This window comes from Melozone crissalis, unplaced genomic scaffold (assembly GCF_028551555.1).
Source record: "Melozone crissalis strain CALT ecotype California unplaced genomic scaffold, PUWL_Pcris_2 ptg000029l_1, whole genome shotgun sequence".
Lineage (NCBI taxonomy): Eukaryota > Metazoa > Chordata > Aves > Passeriformes > Passerellidae > Melozone > Melozone crissalis.
Genome location: NW_026535807.1, coordinates 12686494 through 12705105, shown reverse-complemented (window position 1 = coordinate 12705105; position 18612 = coordinate 12686494). Strand labels below are relative to the sequence as shown.

The 18612-nt window shown below is 35.4% G+C and overlaps 1 protein-coding gene across 12 annotated transcripts in view; it reads right to left on the bottom strand.

Annotated features, from left to right (window-relative positions):
* Positions 1-18612, bottom strand: part of ERC2 (ELKS/RAB6-interacting/CAST family member 2) — a 404850-nt gene that overhangs the window by 255215 nt on the left and 131023 nt on the right. For 6 of the 12 annotated variants that reach the window (XR_008483247.1, XR_008483246.1, XR_008483248.1 and 3 more), the window contains 4 exons: positions 8939-9076; positions 4156-4296; positions 3479-3619; positions 43-78 (listed from right to left, as the gene is read on the bottom strand). Coding sequence is in view for 1 of the 12 variants with exons in the window: in XM_054280975.1 (XP_054136950.1) it covers positions 43-78; positions 3479-3619; positions 4156-4296; positions 8939-9076 (456 nt within the window). In the remaining 11 variants the exon portion in view is untranslated. The remainder of the gene's footprint in view (positions 1-42; positions 79-3478; positions 3620-4155; positions 4297-8938; positions 9077-18612) is intronic. The other 6 variants (XR_008483253.1, XR_008483254.1, XR_008483255.1 and 3 more) reach the window with 3 other exon arrangements.

Here is an 18612-nt window from a genome sequence, read left to right as displayed (position 1 = left end):
TGCTTCCATATGTTACAGCGGGCATTTTAAACATGAACTTACTGGATTGTACATCTGATTGAACAACTGCTCAGCTTGCTACATTGCAAAGTTGGTAGGGAGTGAAGCACAGACAGGAAAAGAAGGAAAGATCCAGGAAAACAGCATTAGCTCAACAAAACCAGTGCATTTGCACAGAAGAACATGTCATTAAAAAAAATAAAAAAGAAAAAAAAAAGTAGAAATTTAAGATTCTAAACATTCCTTGGTGAAAGTGAGAGGCACTGGGGAAACATAAATGTTGACTTTGGCTCCTAAAAAAGAATAGCTGGAGTAAGAAACTTAAGGTTTGTGTTACTTTCCCTTTCTCAAGTTAAATAACCCATGAAATAAAGAGAGGTGTCCACTTTTGATGATACATTAAGTGCTGGTCTCAAGCAATGAATCACGAGAAGTGCTTTTGGCTGAGGCTGCAATTTATCACCAAAGCTTCAAAGACAGTAATAATAAAAGATTAATTAAATAGCATCATTAAATTTATTACTTTCCTTTCGTTTAATACAATACTGAATTTTCTATGCAGAATGACTTTCAAACAGTACAGCTTGGCAAATAGTACTTTAGCAACTGCAAATATGTCAGTAAGCAAGTAAATTTAAGATAATGAAAAACAACAAAAGAAGGAAATTCTGGAGTGGATAATAAAGATTATATATACACACATATATAAAACACTTTGCTACCTATTTGGTAATTCTCCTGCTGTTCTTTCACAAGTAGCAATACAAAGTAAGTCAACAAAAATCTACGGAATTTTGGGAAAAAAGCATTGACCATTCTCTGGTATTTAGAATTATGTCTTTTTAAATTTTTTACGTATTTCAATCCATAATATTTATCACAAAATGTCCAATAAGCGTGTCTATAATTTAAAGCATTACTTTTTATACCAAAATATAGCACAGTCACATAAATAATTACTTTGTACAAATATCCTCTTCATTATTTTTGAAATGTGCCTACTGTGTGAAATCATGGGTTTAGAATCAGATCATTCTTCTTGCCAAAATGTAAAAAAATCCAGTTACGCAGTTCTAAAAAATATCTGGATCTAATCAGATCCAATAAAATCCATTTTTATTATCAATAAATGAATCCTATTGTCTCCAAAAAAACAGAAAGGAGGGAAAGCTGGGGAGGAGAAACTCCAGAAGTTGCTTTGGTGTTTTTTATTTACAATTTCAGTTTAGACTTGCCCCTTGTGCACACTTTCCTTCAGACATAGCACTTACCACCATTAGTGCTCATGCAAAACTAACTCCCAGCAAGCGTGCACAGAGGACTACCTACATATTTCTTAGTTTAACTTGCTAAAACTTATAAATCAACATTGAACTATAATTATTTTACAGCAGCATAACAAAGTACCTCCTCCATGATATTTTTAGAGAGGAGTACTGTGTAAGCTACTTGGAATTTTTTCAGGTAGACAGCCCCTTGGAGTGGGTTTGGAAAGAGAAGCAAACTGTGCCAGATGCCTCTGCTCCTGCAGGGGTTGATGCTCACACGTGAGCACACTCACGGGACACGTGGGCTCATTTATGACCCTGTTGCTGTCCCCTCCTCCTCTGAGCCAGACATGCGCGAGAGTGACCCAGGTTTCTGTTTCACTCACTTTCCTGAGGAGTGAGAACACGGTGCAGGTATTTTTCTGGGGACCAATTACTTTTAATGCAGAGTACTTACAGGGTTGAACATAAAGTATTTCATTAAAGAAAATGTGAATTGAAAATGACTGTTTGGAGTCTACTGTCATTAACAGTCACTGTTTCTGTTCAATTAAGCATGCCCAGAAAGGAGGTTGTAACTGCATTTTATTGTGGAAATACCTGGTCTCATACAAATGGTGGGTGAATTTCCATTGGGGCTTTATGCTGCATTTATGATATAATAAAACTATTATGTTTTCAACTTTCATTCAATAATTGTTTGTATTTATACACAAGAAACATGCTCCCTTTTCATACAAAAGACATCCCAGACACTCTCTGACTTTTCTACGTGCTTGTTTTTCCATTACTCTATGATGTGTTTAAATGTACAGTCATAAACGATTGACTTATTATTTCAAGTCCTTCAAGAGGATTTTGACGAGGGTTTTTTGAGTGATCTGTGCTTCCAGGGCTCTTTTAACTATATTTTTTAAATGAAGAAAAAAATACATTTCAGTATCTGTTGAAGTGGAGTGCAAAGTAAACAACCATTTATTCTAACAAACTAAAGCAAACTAAATTACTTCCTAGATAAACCTTTTTTTTGGAGATTTTAATTCTACCATCAATAGCATTTTTAAGGTATCGGACATTTAAATTATTTGTGTTTCCATTTGTATATGTTTATTGAAAAAAGCTTCCCTTCCTCTCAACTAAAGATCTAATGCAGGCACCTACTTGCACATATTCATTCTGAATTAAGACAGAATACAAGTATAAGGTTTACACGCTGGTATCCTTTATAATTTGCAATACCTTCTTCACAGGTCAGGCTATTGAAACAATGCTTAATCTGAGCAGGATACTACTCAACCTGGGTAAAAAGAGTGTCAGAATATTATGCTAACAGTGATAACATTCACAGAACAAATATTAATTACCAGAAAATGAAAAACTATACCAATATTAAAAAAAAAAACCAAAAACAACACTTGATGTACACTTAGTCATGAATTGCAGAAGGCAAACGTAATGCCTGACCCCATCACATACGTAATGAGAACAATGAGAGCAGACATTACTACAACACAGAGAAAGGTCAAAGAAACAATGGTATCAAAACACTTGCAAATCATTTAAGCAAAATCTAGTTTATTGCAGCAATTTAAGTAAAACCATGTAATAAAATACAGGGTTTGTACATTTTCCTTTAAATGCTTGCTTCCACTTCTTGCTGAAGAGAAATACTGAATTGCCAGCTGATATAAACTTTTGAATATTTTGCTTAATTATCACAAACATGTGTTCACCAACAAAGCCAAAAATGCATCAAAATAAAACCTAGCTAGAGTTTTCATTTCAGAAGCTGATTTTTGTAATTAGGAATTCCAGCATTTCTTAGACAAGCCTTTAATTTTTTTTCTCATCCTGCAAACATTTCAGTTTACTTCTAAAAGTGGTGTTAATTCACACACATAAATTGCTGGTTTGATAATTCCTTTCTGCCCTTTTCGCCCCAATGCCCTGTTCTCAGTTCATCTATTTGTTGCAGCTTCTCAGAATTCCCTCATAGAGCTACTGAGGACAATTTCTGAGGCTCACTACTGGCTTTGGTACAAACCTCTTGAGAAAAAGCAGTACTTGATGCAAGCATCAGCAAACAGCATAAGATGGGTAGATTCTAGATTTACTCCATAAGAGTAAATAAGCTCATCATTTCAAAATGAAGGTATGGGATGCTGATTTTTGTTTTGCTGATTGTTTGTTTGTTTTAAGATGGAACTTACCTTTTTCAACTGTGCTTCCAACTTACTACACTCTTCTTTCTTTTGTTCTATGGCTATTTCTAAAGACTTAAGTTTGGAGTCTCTTTTCAGCCCTGCTGATGCCAATGAAGATGCATGTTCTTTGAGATCGATTAAACTAGACTGGAAAACGACCAAGAGTAAAAAGTTAATTCCTAGTCACCAGGACACTAACTCATTGCCAACTTAGCAATCACTTGGATCCTGCTCCCCCTCCCCCAAAAAGAACTGACTCAAAGATAAGCATTGATAGCAAAAGACACCATTTTGTGCATACAACTGGAACCACAGGAGCTGGCATGCACTGAAACGCAAACATTCATAGTACAGACAAGCTCATCATATTCTGGAGGTACAAACACACTGAAAACCATTTCTCCAACTGACAAACAAAAACAGGAGCAGCAATTGAATATTTGAGCCTAGTGGAAGCTTAGGTAAAGGACAAAGAGATAACGATGCACAACTATGTAAAAACTGAAGCAATATTTTATGTACAAATATGGACTGTGAAGAATGCTTACGAAAACAGCAATTCTGAAGCTGAACACTGAAGTGGCAGAATTTCAGTACCTGACACAACTCAAGAGTAATCCTATGCACTTTCTTTCATCATAATGACATAGATAGAAGAGCAGAGTTTTTAAGAAAAGACTGACCTCTTTTTCTGTCAGTTCAGCTTGTAAAGCATTAACCTTCTCCTTCAGGTCCTTGTTTTCTTTTTTATAAGATTCAATTTCTTCAAGTCTTTCTCTGTCATCTCGATCCCTTTGCTCCTTCAGACGCTCTATTATTCTTTCCTAACAAGGGAAAAAATTGCAAAACAGAAAAGTTGGAAATAATTTTAAGAAAAGACAGCATTAAGTTTTTTTGCATTATGTAGCACTTATTTAAAAAAAACCTGCAGAAGCAGAGGATGATTGAGTTAATGGCATTAAAGTCAATGCAAGATTTCTCTAGATTTCAAAATCATAAGATCAAGTTTAAATATTTGATAAGAGCAACACAGTACAGGAACTTCATTAAAGATCTATACTGATAGAAGTATGTTTAGTTTTGTGATAGATGTGGAAAGATATTCACTTCAGTAATGTATTTCCTGTGTTCATAATTGATTGAAGTCTTGAAAATAAGTTCAAAACAAGCCATGAATAGTTTCCTCAGAGGCCATGACCAGTTTACTCAGCTTCAATTTTGTTATTACTCTACAGTGCTTGCAGTAAGATGTCAAAGTTCCAGATCTAATCAGCCACTTGCTATCAGTAACTTACAGTTTACATGTATCATATTTTGAGATGTCAAAAAAACAGTTGTCCAAGACACAGAAAAAGTACCCTAATACAAATTAAGAAACCCAAAGGAAGATTTTTCTCTGTCTAATTTACAGTAACCCTACAGGCATTTAAACTCAGCCATGTTTCTGCATATTTTGCTGATCTCCAATAACTATTTCAAGGTTTGCTGACAATCACCAGCCATTGATTGGATGATTAATTCAAAGGGTGAAATGGAAAAAGCAAACACAGTAGTATGGTTTCATTAAGCTCTGATTATGTTCTACAAAACCACATTTCATCAATATTTGGAGGATGCGAACACCAATCAGAGAGAAATACTTAGGGTAGAATGAAATAACCACTAGAAGTGCATTCCAACTGGGAGCAGGTCCTTAAGCAGAGTATCAGAAGAACCACTGGGATCATTGGATGGTGGCAGTCAGGGGGCATAGAAGTAACATAATTTAGGTCCTGCACTTGGCTAAGGGCAATCCCAGGCTGGGCAGACAACAGGCAGAGCAGTCCAGAGGAGGAGGACTTGGCTGTGTACAGTGACAAAAAGCTCAACATGACTCAGCCCGGAGCACTCAGAGCCCAGAGCCCCACCTGTGTTCCTGGGCTGCATCCAAAGCAGCGTGGCCAGCAGGACAGGGGAGGTGACTCTGCCCTCCTGCCCTGCTGACACCCAGCTGGGGGACAACTGCTCCAGCTCTGGGGCCCCCACACAAGGACACAGAGGTGCTGCAGAGGGTCCCAGGGAGGGCCAGGAAGATCTGAGGGCTGAAACAACCTGGTTTAATGGAAGGTGTCCCTGCCTGCAGCAAGGGGGTTGGAACTAGGTGATGATCTTTAACATCCTTCCAATCTAAACTCATGACACTAAATAACTTCAGGTTTAATCCTAATAACAAACAATGTAAATTCTTAATAGTTTGAACATTAACATTAAAGACGCCAGCCTCCATAAAGTAGAATAGTTTAATAATCATAAACATTCAGATTCCACCTGGTTATAGTCAGAATTAATTTTTTACCAATTCCTTCTTGAAGATTTATTTACCCAAATGATTTTTTCATCTACAACAAATTAAACATAACACTATTTCATCTTTTTAATGAACAGTGTATTTTGTTCTCAGTCAATCACAAAAGAAGACTAATTTATCTGTCAGCTGCATAAGGCTAAATGTCAAAAGCGTGTTAAAAGGCCCTAATAAACCATGTTTTGCTTGATTAACAGCTAACTTGCAGAAATCCCAACAATGTGTTCTTGTTTCAGTCTTGTTTGCATTGGGCAGCTTTCCTTATGCACTAATCTGGGACCTCACAGGTCTAATCTATTTGCACTTTATCACAGAAGCAGGAACTGAATTGCCCCAGCATATAGCTCCATTATCAGACATACTCCATTGCTTATCTGCTGTATGCTGCTACAGTAGGACCAACTTTATAAATATCAGCTTCATGAAAGCAACCTCTTGAGCTGCTTTGGGCCAGCCCAAGAGCTGAGATATTCTTTGAAAAGTTTCTTGTTATAACATCAAGGCAGCTGATAGCACCTTTGCACAGTCTGATTTTCAAACCTTTTTTTCTTTTTTAATTGCAATGTAATCCTTATTATTGCTGCCACAAATTTTCAGTGCTTAGAGGCTCCGAAATTAGAAATAAATAGTTGAATGAATGTTTTGCAGCTTAGTTCCAAAATGAACTCTAATGCAACTGAAGTTGATTTGTTTCTGCATCCTGACAAGAGGAAAAATCACACCAGCAATATCATCAGAAAAATTATAACATTAAAAGAGGGAAAATTTGACATGGTTTTATTATATCTACATCAATTTCTCATTTAGTGTTCCCAAGATACCTAATCACTAAATACAAAAGAAAATCAAGAGACAGATACTTGGAAAAATCTATTTCCATAAAGAATAAGGAGACACATTTTCTAATTCAGAGCCAAAATCTTAATCTGTGTATTTTCAAGAAAACTGCAGGAACACATTTGAGTTTTGGACTTTAAAAACAGCTTTATAATTCATTAATATCATATGATCATGTTTTAATTTGTTCTTTTCTTCCTGTAGATGCTAAGAAAAGCACTTCTATCAGATTCCAGTAAATTGTGGTTAGCTAAACTTGTATGAATAAATTTTATTTCTATTTAAAAAGAGCTTCCCATGACAGTCCTGAAGTATTTTATTAATTATTTTTTAATTAAAATTCTAAAAACTATTGAATGGACAAAGAATTAATTTAATGCAAAAAACAGCCTAATCTCAGAGTACAAACACAAAATTATATAGTTGAAAATGTCCGATACAATTTCTAGAAAGAAAAAGCATGCAAACAAAATGGAAACCAGGTATTCTTAAATGAAAGCATCATCCTTTCTTGACAGCATTACCTGCTGAATTGATAAAAGCACTTACATTGATGCACTTGCTGATAATTCACTAAGGGTTCCCGTGTTGTCCCACTTGGACAAACCTCTATCCCAGATTTCTAGCAGTATTCCCAATGGAAATATTTAATAACTATTGATAAAGTCTGTAGGTCTGAAGACTATGCTGCTGCATAAGAAATTTACTGAGAGCAGTCAGGAGGAATTGGGAAGCTGGACACAGAAAGGAATGAGGCACATGTGTAAACAGACACTGTCAAAGTATTTAGCTGCCAGAAGACAGAAGAAAGCCAGGTGTAATTGTCCATTTGGAATTTCTAGAGGATGGCAACTGGCTTCTTTCAGTGTGTAACTTCATCCCAGAAATCACCCCTGACTTCAAAAAATCTGCCCTTCCTAGTGTGGCCTTCAAGGGACTTACAACAGAAAAGGAATTGAGGGTGATTTCCCTGTACAACAACCAAAATCCTACAGAGAGATGCATTTACCTTGGAAACTTTCTCCTCCCTGTGGCTCATGCTCTCAGATCAAGCACCCCATTGTTCAAAGCTAATCTCAATCCTAATTTGGCCGTGGTGCTTGCCTCCTACTCCTATGCAAGTCTCCTACTCTATGCAAGTCACTCTGCTTCCCAAAGGACTGTTTCAAAAAACCATCAGCTGCCTCTATGGGCATTCTGGGAAAGCGACTAATCCAGAAAAGATAGTTTACAAGGAGAGAAAACAGATTTAAAATTACTTTCTGTTATTTTTTTATTAACATACTGTGAAATTGATGAACACTGTGTCCAGATTAGCAGTGAAAGATTACAGAAATGTATAATTTTTTTGTATAAATAAATGCTTATCCACATGGCTCAATACCAATAAGAACTTTTTTCACTGTTGTTGACCAAGCAAATGCAAGAAAATCAATTAAACACACAAGAAATAAAAAATTTGACATGAACATTGTATGTGTCAGTGCCAACACCACAGCAGCATTTTCGAGTCATATGCAGTCATAAGTACCTTCATAGGATTACACACATATTACTTTACTGTTCACATTTCAGTAGTATATATTAAGATCCGTGAGCTGAAAAACGTGGGTATTTGTACTAAGTTTTTTGGCATATAAATTCACTTGCATTACCTCGTATTCAAAGAGAACTGAAAGAAGAAACCTGACCTCACTGAAACTGGTAGGAATGTTGCCACTAATTTAAACAGTCCAGATTTATCCCTTCTCCTAGGTATTTTCAAATTAAAGGCATAGAGTTTGTAAAGGAAAAAAAAAAAGGAATGCTCAATATTTTTTTAATGAAACATTTTCCCTTAAAAATGAAGTGTAGGAAGCCAATAGTGCTCACAGCAAGCCAAGGTAACAGTTGGTACAGCCAACTGTTAATGGGAAAAATAACAAGATAATCAAGATCACAAAGACAGAAAAATGCCGAAAATTCTACCTTCTTAAAGTCAGGTGTTCACTGCCTTTCAGTTCTTTCAAGGAATAACCACTCACCCCATTGACTAAGGCAAAATCTTCCCATGTCCTGGACCATTTTCTCCATAAGCATTCAAAGGGCATCACTCCTTCCCCTCCAAGTTCTGTGTCAGTTCATCCCCTCACAGTCACTCCTGCTCATCCTACCACAACAGGGCCTGCTTCCCTGACAAGGCCCCCAGCCTTTGGGAGAGCTGTCAGGCCAACGCAGAAGCACATTTTCTGCACACACTTCACCCACAAGAGCAGCACATAAAGGTTTTCAAGAGAAAACTTTACCTTTTCTGATAGGGCTTCCTCTAAGGTTGCCAGTGCTGTGTCTGTATTACTGGAATCCGTCTGCAGTGACTTCACTCTGTCTTTCAGATTAGTTAGTTGTTTGTCTTTGTCCCTAAGTTGCTCCTGTAGATTTTCAATCTGTGAATAAAAACATTACAATAATCATCAACCTTGTCATAACATTCCAAGAGGGACCTGGGTGCTGAGTGCCTACACATCACACATATGATACACAAGCCTCATTATACTGCCAGGTGTGTAACTGCTATATCATCAACAGTTTTAAACTTCAGTTCTTTCTATTTTGTTTTCTTTTGCTGAAGTAGTATAATTTTCCAATAAAGTAAAGGGAAAATCTCACTGCAGTCAGGTATTTTATTATTTAAATATTTTCTGATATTAATCACTCTAGTTTAAGGTACTGCGTTATCTCAGTAATTCAAAGTATGTCTGGAATTACCCCTTTAGTATATTCTAGTTCAATAAGAAGGACCAAAAAAGGGTGAGGCAAACCAATTTGAATGAGCCTTAAAATGAGGAAGAAGAAAGATCATAACCTGCCTATCTAAAAATCTCTTCTTCTTCCATGATGCCTTGCTGTAAGGAAAACTAAGCTGGGCAGAGATCAGGATGTTTGTTCTCAAAAAGGCCAAACCCACAAACAACCAAACAAAAAAATCTCAAGGGACACCACTTCCATTCACTTTCTTCACCTCCATGAATATTTCAAGCATGTCACTCTATTTTGGATATTTAACTTCTTTAAATAAAACTGGTTCCTCATCTAGAAAGTATTTGAACATGTTGCTCAAGTACCTATAGGCACACTGTCTTGATTTATAGTGGTTAATTCAGGAAGAGTTAAATCACAAAGGTTTTGCACAAGAAGTTGTCCACAAAGCAATGTGGAAGCCAATGTGAATAAAAGCACTCAGCTGCTGATTGTGATGGCAATCCCCTTCTGTGGCTGTAAGGCACTGTGACCTCTGGGCAGAACACAGGGGGGTGTGTTGTGTCAGATGTGTAAAATTTCATTAATTGATTAATTGTCTGTTGGAAGAATCCCCCTCCCTCCATCCTGCATTCTCAGTGCCATTCATTATTATGCACCAACTGGCAAAAACCCAAGATTTGTTACTTAAGACTTCGTACAAACAAATAGTAACAAGAAAATTAACTGGTCTGTTATTTTAGTATGCCACTTCAGATAATATAAGAAAATATGCCAAAATCCATGAAGTATCATTTGCTCAAAACTGGTTTTAAATACGTTGTCAACATTAGACAAATTATTACTGTCAACAGATATTCAAACTCTTACTTTCATCAGTGATTTTTTTCAGTTTGGATCACGTTCTCTTGCTACTGAAATGAACTCAGTTTTCCTGTTCATTTTATAATGATTTCTTTTTTCACATAGCCAATATCTTTCCATTTAAAGAAACTTAGAGTTTAAGAGAAGCAGAAGTTTTACAGTTAAAAGATTTTAAAGATCTCTTTACAAATCTGAAGTTGAATTCAATGCATGTGCAGCTCTGCAGAAATCAACAGTTATGTCAATAAAAATTTGATCTCCATATGCAAGAACATACCACCATAATCAAATACACTTTAATTTGGGGCACACCTAGGTAAAAATTCTCCTCCTACTACATTATACAAGTGTGGGAGAAAAAATCCTGAAGTTTTGACATCATATATATCTACAATTAACAAGTCATAAAATCCACAGTACAGCTGTGTGCACTGCATAAAGTGTGTTTCCAAAAAATTAAATTTTAAAAGAATTTAAATAAAAATTAAAACAAAATTTGAAAGTAAATTTGAAGGAGCACAATTCAATTAGAAATTCTTTATAGTATGTCAAGCACAAGTCTTGTACCTTTTTGTCTTTTTCCTTTTTTTTTTTAATATATACATCACTTGGTGTATCAGATTACTGCTATGAGCCAAAGATTCCACTTGCTGTGTAAACTATAAAATACTAAGGAATATATAGAAAGGTCTTTTTGGGAAGACCTGACATAGAATAGCTTACTCTTGTGAATGACCTCTTGCAATATTTTTCTTCGTGTGTATATTTTATACAGATACAGAAACATGATACACGTGTTAATGAGTTAAGAACTTTTTATTTTATGGCATGTGTATTAGTCACATCTAAAATTACATTAACTGGCATTCAGAGGACTGCACACTATGTTTCTTTCTTTACTTCATCCAAGTATTAATGATTCCAACAACTGCCTCATGACACCCTGTGGAATACTTAAGCAATTGCACATTTCAGCTTCACCAAAACAAATTCTCAAGTAAAAGGGAAATAAAACAGGAGAGTGAATATTGATTACATGTTCTTTGAAACAAAGTTAAGATCTGCTCCTTTACTATCATCAGCTTGACCTACCAATTCTAGGCACCCTAAATTAAAGTACTTATTTCCTATGCACAGTGCTTATCTGAATTCCACAGCATTTACACGATTTCCTTCCTCTTAAAACTAATTGAAAATATGAGCCAACCCTTAACCAAGAAAACATGTTCTAAAATTATTCAGCATTTACAAAATTCTTTCCTCAGAGGTAAAAGAGAACAGCCAGCAAATTAAAAACATCCCCATTGAATCACAACTGCTTTAAAATAAGTCACTCAATACATACTCCATAGATAAAATAAGAGGAAAGGATCTAATTATTCTTCTATTTGTGCTATATAAACCTGAAGGAAATACTTTGATGGGAACAGGACCACACTGGGGTATGCTAAAGCAGAATCAGTACCACAGAGTATTTGTTCTTTGGGATGGGCACAGGATTAGCCAAGACCTACTGATGCAGACAAGACTTTATGACCAGTTAATCACAGAGTTCTCTCAACAAGATTACAGGAGACAAAGAGATTGAGAGGTCTCACATGCTAAAATCTTGGAGCACAAGATATGATTTAGTTCTTCCTGTGATTTTTAAATCCAGAAACAACAAACCCTCTGGTAACCTCTGTCATTCTCTAACACACAAATGTATTTGGGTACAAGCATTTATGTAAGAATACAATTCTCTTACTGAATAATGACTTTTGAGCATGTCTGAATTCAGTTTGTGGCAGAGACTGTCAAGACCATCTTAATCCTCAAGTTCTTATTTTTTCTGATAGGAAGTTAGTTACTGTGAAGTTTTGTCAACATCTATTTCTTACCCCTGTAAACTGCTATTCCCTGTGTCAGGATGAAAAGAAAGTGCTCTCTTCTTTCTGCATTTCAGAAAGTGTGTATATTCCCAGGGCTTAACCCAGACTTTATTCCTTCTTCTAAAACAATACCCTTACAGATAAATGTCTTTCCTACGAGGCATCCTGTCAATAAACCTCAAGTGCTAATCTTGTCACCTTTTGGCGACAGTCTCAGGAATGCTTATTAAATACTCAAGGGATTAAATTAAATCTCACCCCCAGACAGGCTTTAAAAGTCTCCAGTAACCCAAGTTCTCAAAAGAAAACTCCTTTCATTGTCGAAATTAAGGTACTGTACTATGAAACTTGCAAGAAAATTATACAATCAAAGAAAATGTTCCATGCTGTAACAATTTGCCTTCAGAGATATGCATTAAAGTGTAAGAGAATTTAAGAACCTGGAAAAGAGACATTATCTAAGACTTCTTGGTCCCAGCTAATGAAACCATAAAGCCATATATTTAAACTTAGCAGCAACTATTTCCCTCTCTTCTCTCTACTTGAGTTTTAAATAGCTCAGACAATAAGTATTTTGTAACAATGGGGTTTTTTACTCCAAAAGTTCATTTTTCTCTATTCTAAATTTCTTTGGGCAGAAGTCTTCAAGATTTGTTTCACGTTGAAGCACAGACTATGTAAATTCCAGTGAAGTAAATCAATAACATAAGTTTAGTTTTATATAAATTTAAAATTGAAACCCAGGAGAGAAAACGGAACTTTTGTATGTATCATTTCTATTAATTACAAAAAATCTTGGCATTTTAAGAAATTAAATCCTACTAAACAATTTTCCAAATACTGTTACAATCTACTTTAAACAAGAAAAAGGGATTTCATAAGCAGCATTCATCCAACATGAGCATTATCTATGACTACTTTAAAACTTAGTATTCATTTTCAGACATTAGCTTCTGCCTTAGAGACATAGATAGTAAAAGACAAAAGTAATGTAACTATTAATCAAAACAGAAAAAAAACAGGCATAGTTCAAACATAAAACTAAATGGCTACTTACACATAATTTATTTTTATTAGTAAGACTCATGGTAAATGTTCTGGCTCATATGGTCCTTTTCAGAAACATCTCAGGATGTCCCAGAACATGAAACCAGCTTTGGTAGTGACTCAGCAAAATAGATGTCTACAGACATCCCAACATCTCCTTCTGGTGTCTGTGAATGTGTGCATGTTTAATTTGTAATCAAACAACCAAAAAAAATGAAATTATGTCACCATGGCTGTAAAAATATTACTATCTTAGTAATAGTAGACTTAATATAGAGATATCATTTTTCGAGAGCACTATTGGTTTTTAGCAATTTTCTTTTTAGTAAATGGTAAGAAGTTATTAATGGTACAGTTATTAAATACCATATCAGGCACTATATTTGAAAATTAACATGCTCTACAGCAGCTATTTAGAGTTTCAGCCTATGGAGTGAGAGGGGAAATTTTCCTTAGAGTCACGATAATACCTAAATGCAATTCTTAGTTTAAGCAGAACTTCCAATAATAAAATGAGCCCACTGAAGGAGAATTTCTGCTTCAACAGTTTGACATTGCAGATTGCCTTTAGGCTTGAAAGAGACTGCCCCAAAAGTGCTTCCTCAACCAGTGCCAGTAACTTTCACTTGTTCTTCATTTTAAGTAGGTAGATGGACAAGCATTAACTAGGAATATTCCTTCAAAAGCGAAGTATCACATACTTTAACACTGATAGCAGAAGCACAGCCATGAGGTTCAGCCCCCTGAAGAGCACTAAGAGGCGCTCTTATATAAAAGCAAAAGAGTTGCTTTTATGTGTATCTTACTAAAAATGTCACATTTTCTTACAACAAAGCTCTGTCCTAAGGAGTAAGCAGTGGAAGAATAGAGGAATATTTTAAAATCTAGAAGACATTCTTGCTGTAAACAGTTTAGTCCCATACATTCACTCTGACTATCCATTCATTTGATAGTCTATCCATCATATCCACCACTGTATAGTCACAAAGCTGCAAATGCAAAAAAATTATCTTCATGAAGACATGAAATATACATTGATATCAGGCTTCTGAACAGCTGTAACACAGCAATTAAACTTTCCCAGAGTATGCTAAGGAAAGTAAGTCAGTCTGTGGTAGAATTCAAAGGTCTACTCCCATAATGTGCAAGTATTTCCCACATCATTATTTGTTCTGTATGGTTCAGTTTGTTAAATGCATCAGCTGAGGATTAGAGAAATCTCAGGGAAAAGAGCACAGTACAGAAGCATAAGATATTATTATTATTATTATTATATATTAAAAAATCCAATATGATTTGAACTTTACCTAAAGAGAAAATACATATACCAAATAATTTCAGAGAGAGGAAAAAATTATATAAAAAGAAGAAAAAGAATCTATGAACTGTTGATCAGTGGGGGAAAATGTATGTCATTTATTGGGATATGCAGTAATATTCTCTGGTTAGTACCTATTATATGTGACTTTTAAAAATTTGTCTTTATTCCATGATTGGAAACCTCAATCTACTGTCTCATGTACACGTCGAAACTGGGAGCATGCTATTGCACCAATAAATAGAAGCAAATGCAACTAAAATTGGAGATCAAAAGTGATAACTATCTTTTCCTATTCTTCTTCCAAAACAAGCATGTATGTTTGTTTTATTGTGCAGTCACTGAAGGAAATAATTCATCCACTTTTACTTACTGTAAGACTCTAGATCCTTCCATAATATAGGATTCAAAGCACAGGTACAGGAAGGATTCAGAGGAATCAACAAGCATTAGGAAAAAAGAGGTGTGTGCTGAGTTTTCATACAGAGAGCAGAAGAAAACTCCCCCAGGGCTGCTTAGGGAAGAGCTCTGCCCTCAAGTCAGCTGATACTTTTACAGGGCTATAAAAGCAGGTCAGTGGGCAAAGCAGCCAAGAGAGGAGAAGGCTGTCACACAGAAAGGAGCTCCTGGACTCAGAGCTTGGCTGCTGCTGCCAGACTCAAGCTGAGAAAGAGCTGGAACTTAACGCTAAAATTAACCTTCCCCAGGAATCTGGCCAAAAGAAGCCTGGGCTGATAATATCCACTTGTGTATCTGGAAATACTCAGTCTCTGTCTCCTTCTCCTCAGGGGCCAATAAATACTCTGAACAAAACAGCTTGACTCTTGGACTCTTCTAAGCAGGACTTGTGAGACATCCATTGAAAAGCTTTTGCTCTCATTATATGTATTTACTGTGATGTAATTCAGAATGCAATAGGTATTTTCCAGATAGTAAATACAGAAATACAAAATAAACTAACACATCATTCCATTTATGACAAGAGGATGCAGACATTCATTCTTAAGCTAATGTTTCTTATAAAGTCTGTCTGTATATATAAGGGCCAGATTTTCAAGCTGGGTTGGTTGGGTACCTACATCTCACAATATTTTATGCATTACAAGCTGATTACTAAAATTTTTTTGAAGTCTAGCCCAATTTGCACACTGAGAGCACCTGACTACTAGTCAAAGTTAACCATGAAAAATACTACCCTTCTGCTGCTTGAAAACATCTGGCGAAATTCTACTCATGGCCAGTTTTGTACTATTTGGTGTATATCCCTATAAAATAGGCTACATTGGCTTACACCAAAATTTTTAAAGACTATTTTACATGAAAAACTATTACACTATGTCATATGCCAGTGATAGAAGTACATCTACTGTAATATACTGTAATGTAAATTCACATGGAGGAAAAAAAGAAAGCTGCTTTGGTATTCTTATACTTTTAATACAGATCATTGAAGTTGAATGTGATTTTCTGGTGTATCTTGTCATTCCTACTATTTATATTTTGAATACAGATCATTGAAGTTGAATGTGATTTTCTGGTGTATCTTGTCATTCCTACTAGGTCTGTATCAACTGGGAAGACTCGGGGGCCTCTGTCCAGATTGAAAAGTTACAGCACATCTCATATAAAAGTTAACAGATGGTGAGAAGGGAGAGGCATCTGACAAGTTGTACAGACAAGTGTTGGGCAACAGGGAACACTGAAAAGGAAAGCTACAAAAGAAATAGAGTAAGAAAAGGCACCTCAAGAGGCTGCAGAAAGAGAGCAGAAGCCAGTTTGACAGTAGCTGGGGAAGTTTTCAGGAGCCATGAACACAGAGAAATCAAATGGCTGGACAAGAACAGGGAGTAACAAAAGGTGTGTGGTGTGTGCTGTGCTTTAAAATACAGAAATATATAAAGGGAAATAGATGTAATAGAAAAGGAAGAACAACAGAAGCTAGGAAATAGATGACCAGTCTGTTCTGAAAGCAGATTTCGTTTGGATATCCAAAGTATGACAAGAAAAACACTAAAAAGCATATTACCTTACTTTTAATTTAAATTATTTCACTTTATAACATGTTATTAAAATAAATGCAGTTATTAAAGAGTAAGATAGTAATTTTATATCCTTAGGAAAATTATTAAGATAGGAAAACGGAGAGACATCCAGAAAAAAAAGATTTCCATTACAGAAAAGAGCCATAACCTTAAGTTCTGAATAACAGGCAGAAACCTTACAAACTGCTTCATTTCAAAGTGAAAAGGTTGAGCAGGTTGTGATGCGGAAAGGCTTGAAGCCTGACTTAATCCCTAGAGAAAAAAAAATGTTTTCATTCACTGTAAGAATCTCCTTCAAATCCTGCTTGTGGGCAGTGGAACACACTGTAATACCCTAAGATCCTTTCCAGGACTGCCTATGTTACCCAGCAATGAAAAACCTAGGATAATTGAATTTCCTTTCCCATTTGAAGGCTATCCAATCACTTAATAGATGACCTTGTCAATCTGATTTCATGCTACTCATTTTCTAAGATTTACACTGTCCAAAATAATTTATCCTCATTTGTGATATTTATACCTTCAGAATGTTGAAATAAAAAACTAAGCTCTACTGACTTTAGACAGATACCTAAACCCAACAGGTTTTGACCATTCTTCTTGTCTGACACTTTCATATTTCCATCCTTCTTTTGACCACAAGATGTCTGAAATCACACATGGTTTTTCAGGTGGGATGACACAAAAGCCATTTAGAGAGCAGTTATCTTTTGCTCCACTACCCATTATTTCTGCAGACAGAATATTGGCAATTTTCACTACCACATCCCATCTGAAATACTTTTCAAAACTGTATTAATCATTGCCTTCAGCCTCCTGGCATTAACACTCCAAATTTCTTTTTGGGCTAGTCATCATCTCCTTTTCTTCATCTGCATTCAAAGGTGGTTGGGTTCTTTATTCCCCTAACTAAAACAGTGAATATTTTCTAAATGAAAATGCTGAATAAAGTTATATATCAGATAAAAGTCATTCTCACTCCCAATAAGTCCCTCTCATCTTAACTGCAGTTGTTCTTATTCTTTTTGATCACTCTTCAATCAACGCCAATATTTTTTATTACCTAAAGTATTTTTTCACTTGTATTCTTACTCTCTTGTATTATTGTTTTCCTATTCAATCCAGAATTATGATTTCTAAAAAAATATTTCAAATCTAGAAAGTCACTGCTCCACTGAAATACCCTATAATTGTTAGCAATCCAGTTAAGGAATTGACACCAAATTTAAACTCTATCATAATTTGCAGTATCCCAGTTTTTCTTGCCTACTTTTCATATTTTTAGTTTATGCACATGTGCACTGTAATGCTTTAAAAATATCTGTTTTACTTTTACTAACACCACTGTATATTTCTATTGATGGCTTAAGGTTACTCTTTAAATCACCAGCCTGAGTGAAAGAAAAGAATACCTTTATTTCCCTTCCTGGAAAGTTTAAAGAGATATTTAACATGCTTTGTAAGGTTTGAATTTGAAACTCAATACATTTCCCATTTAAACAACTCCTGTAGTTTTGATTCCAATGCAAAGCTATAAAAGATACAAGAGTCTTGACAAAAGCAAAATAAATGCACATTCAAACATCATCACACTGTTCCAAAGGCAAAGGACAGTGTAACTCAGATCACATACAACTCCAAAAACAGCAAATGCCTAATCCCAACATGCTACAACTAATTCTGTCAGAAGATTTGGCCATAATTACATTATAACCATAATTTCATATCTCCTTCTATGAACAGTTTCACAACATCCCTTTCATACAGGACTGTGCGACAATATTAAACATATTTGGCACAAAGACTTCAAAAGTACAGACAGATAATTCACTCAACAGATCATGTTAGTTTTACAGGATTGTTTCAGAGAAATCCCAGGATATTTCATTAATTGAGAAACTTTCAGATATGCATACTGCTACTAATTTGAAACAACAAATTAATTGCATAGAACTTATATCTGTAAATAACATATATTTTAACATTCCAATTATAGTCCTTTAAAACTGCTCAATCCTATTTAGTCCTTAATTACGTATCTCTTTCCACACTCTTACAAATTTTCTTGAGGTTTCCCATAT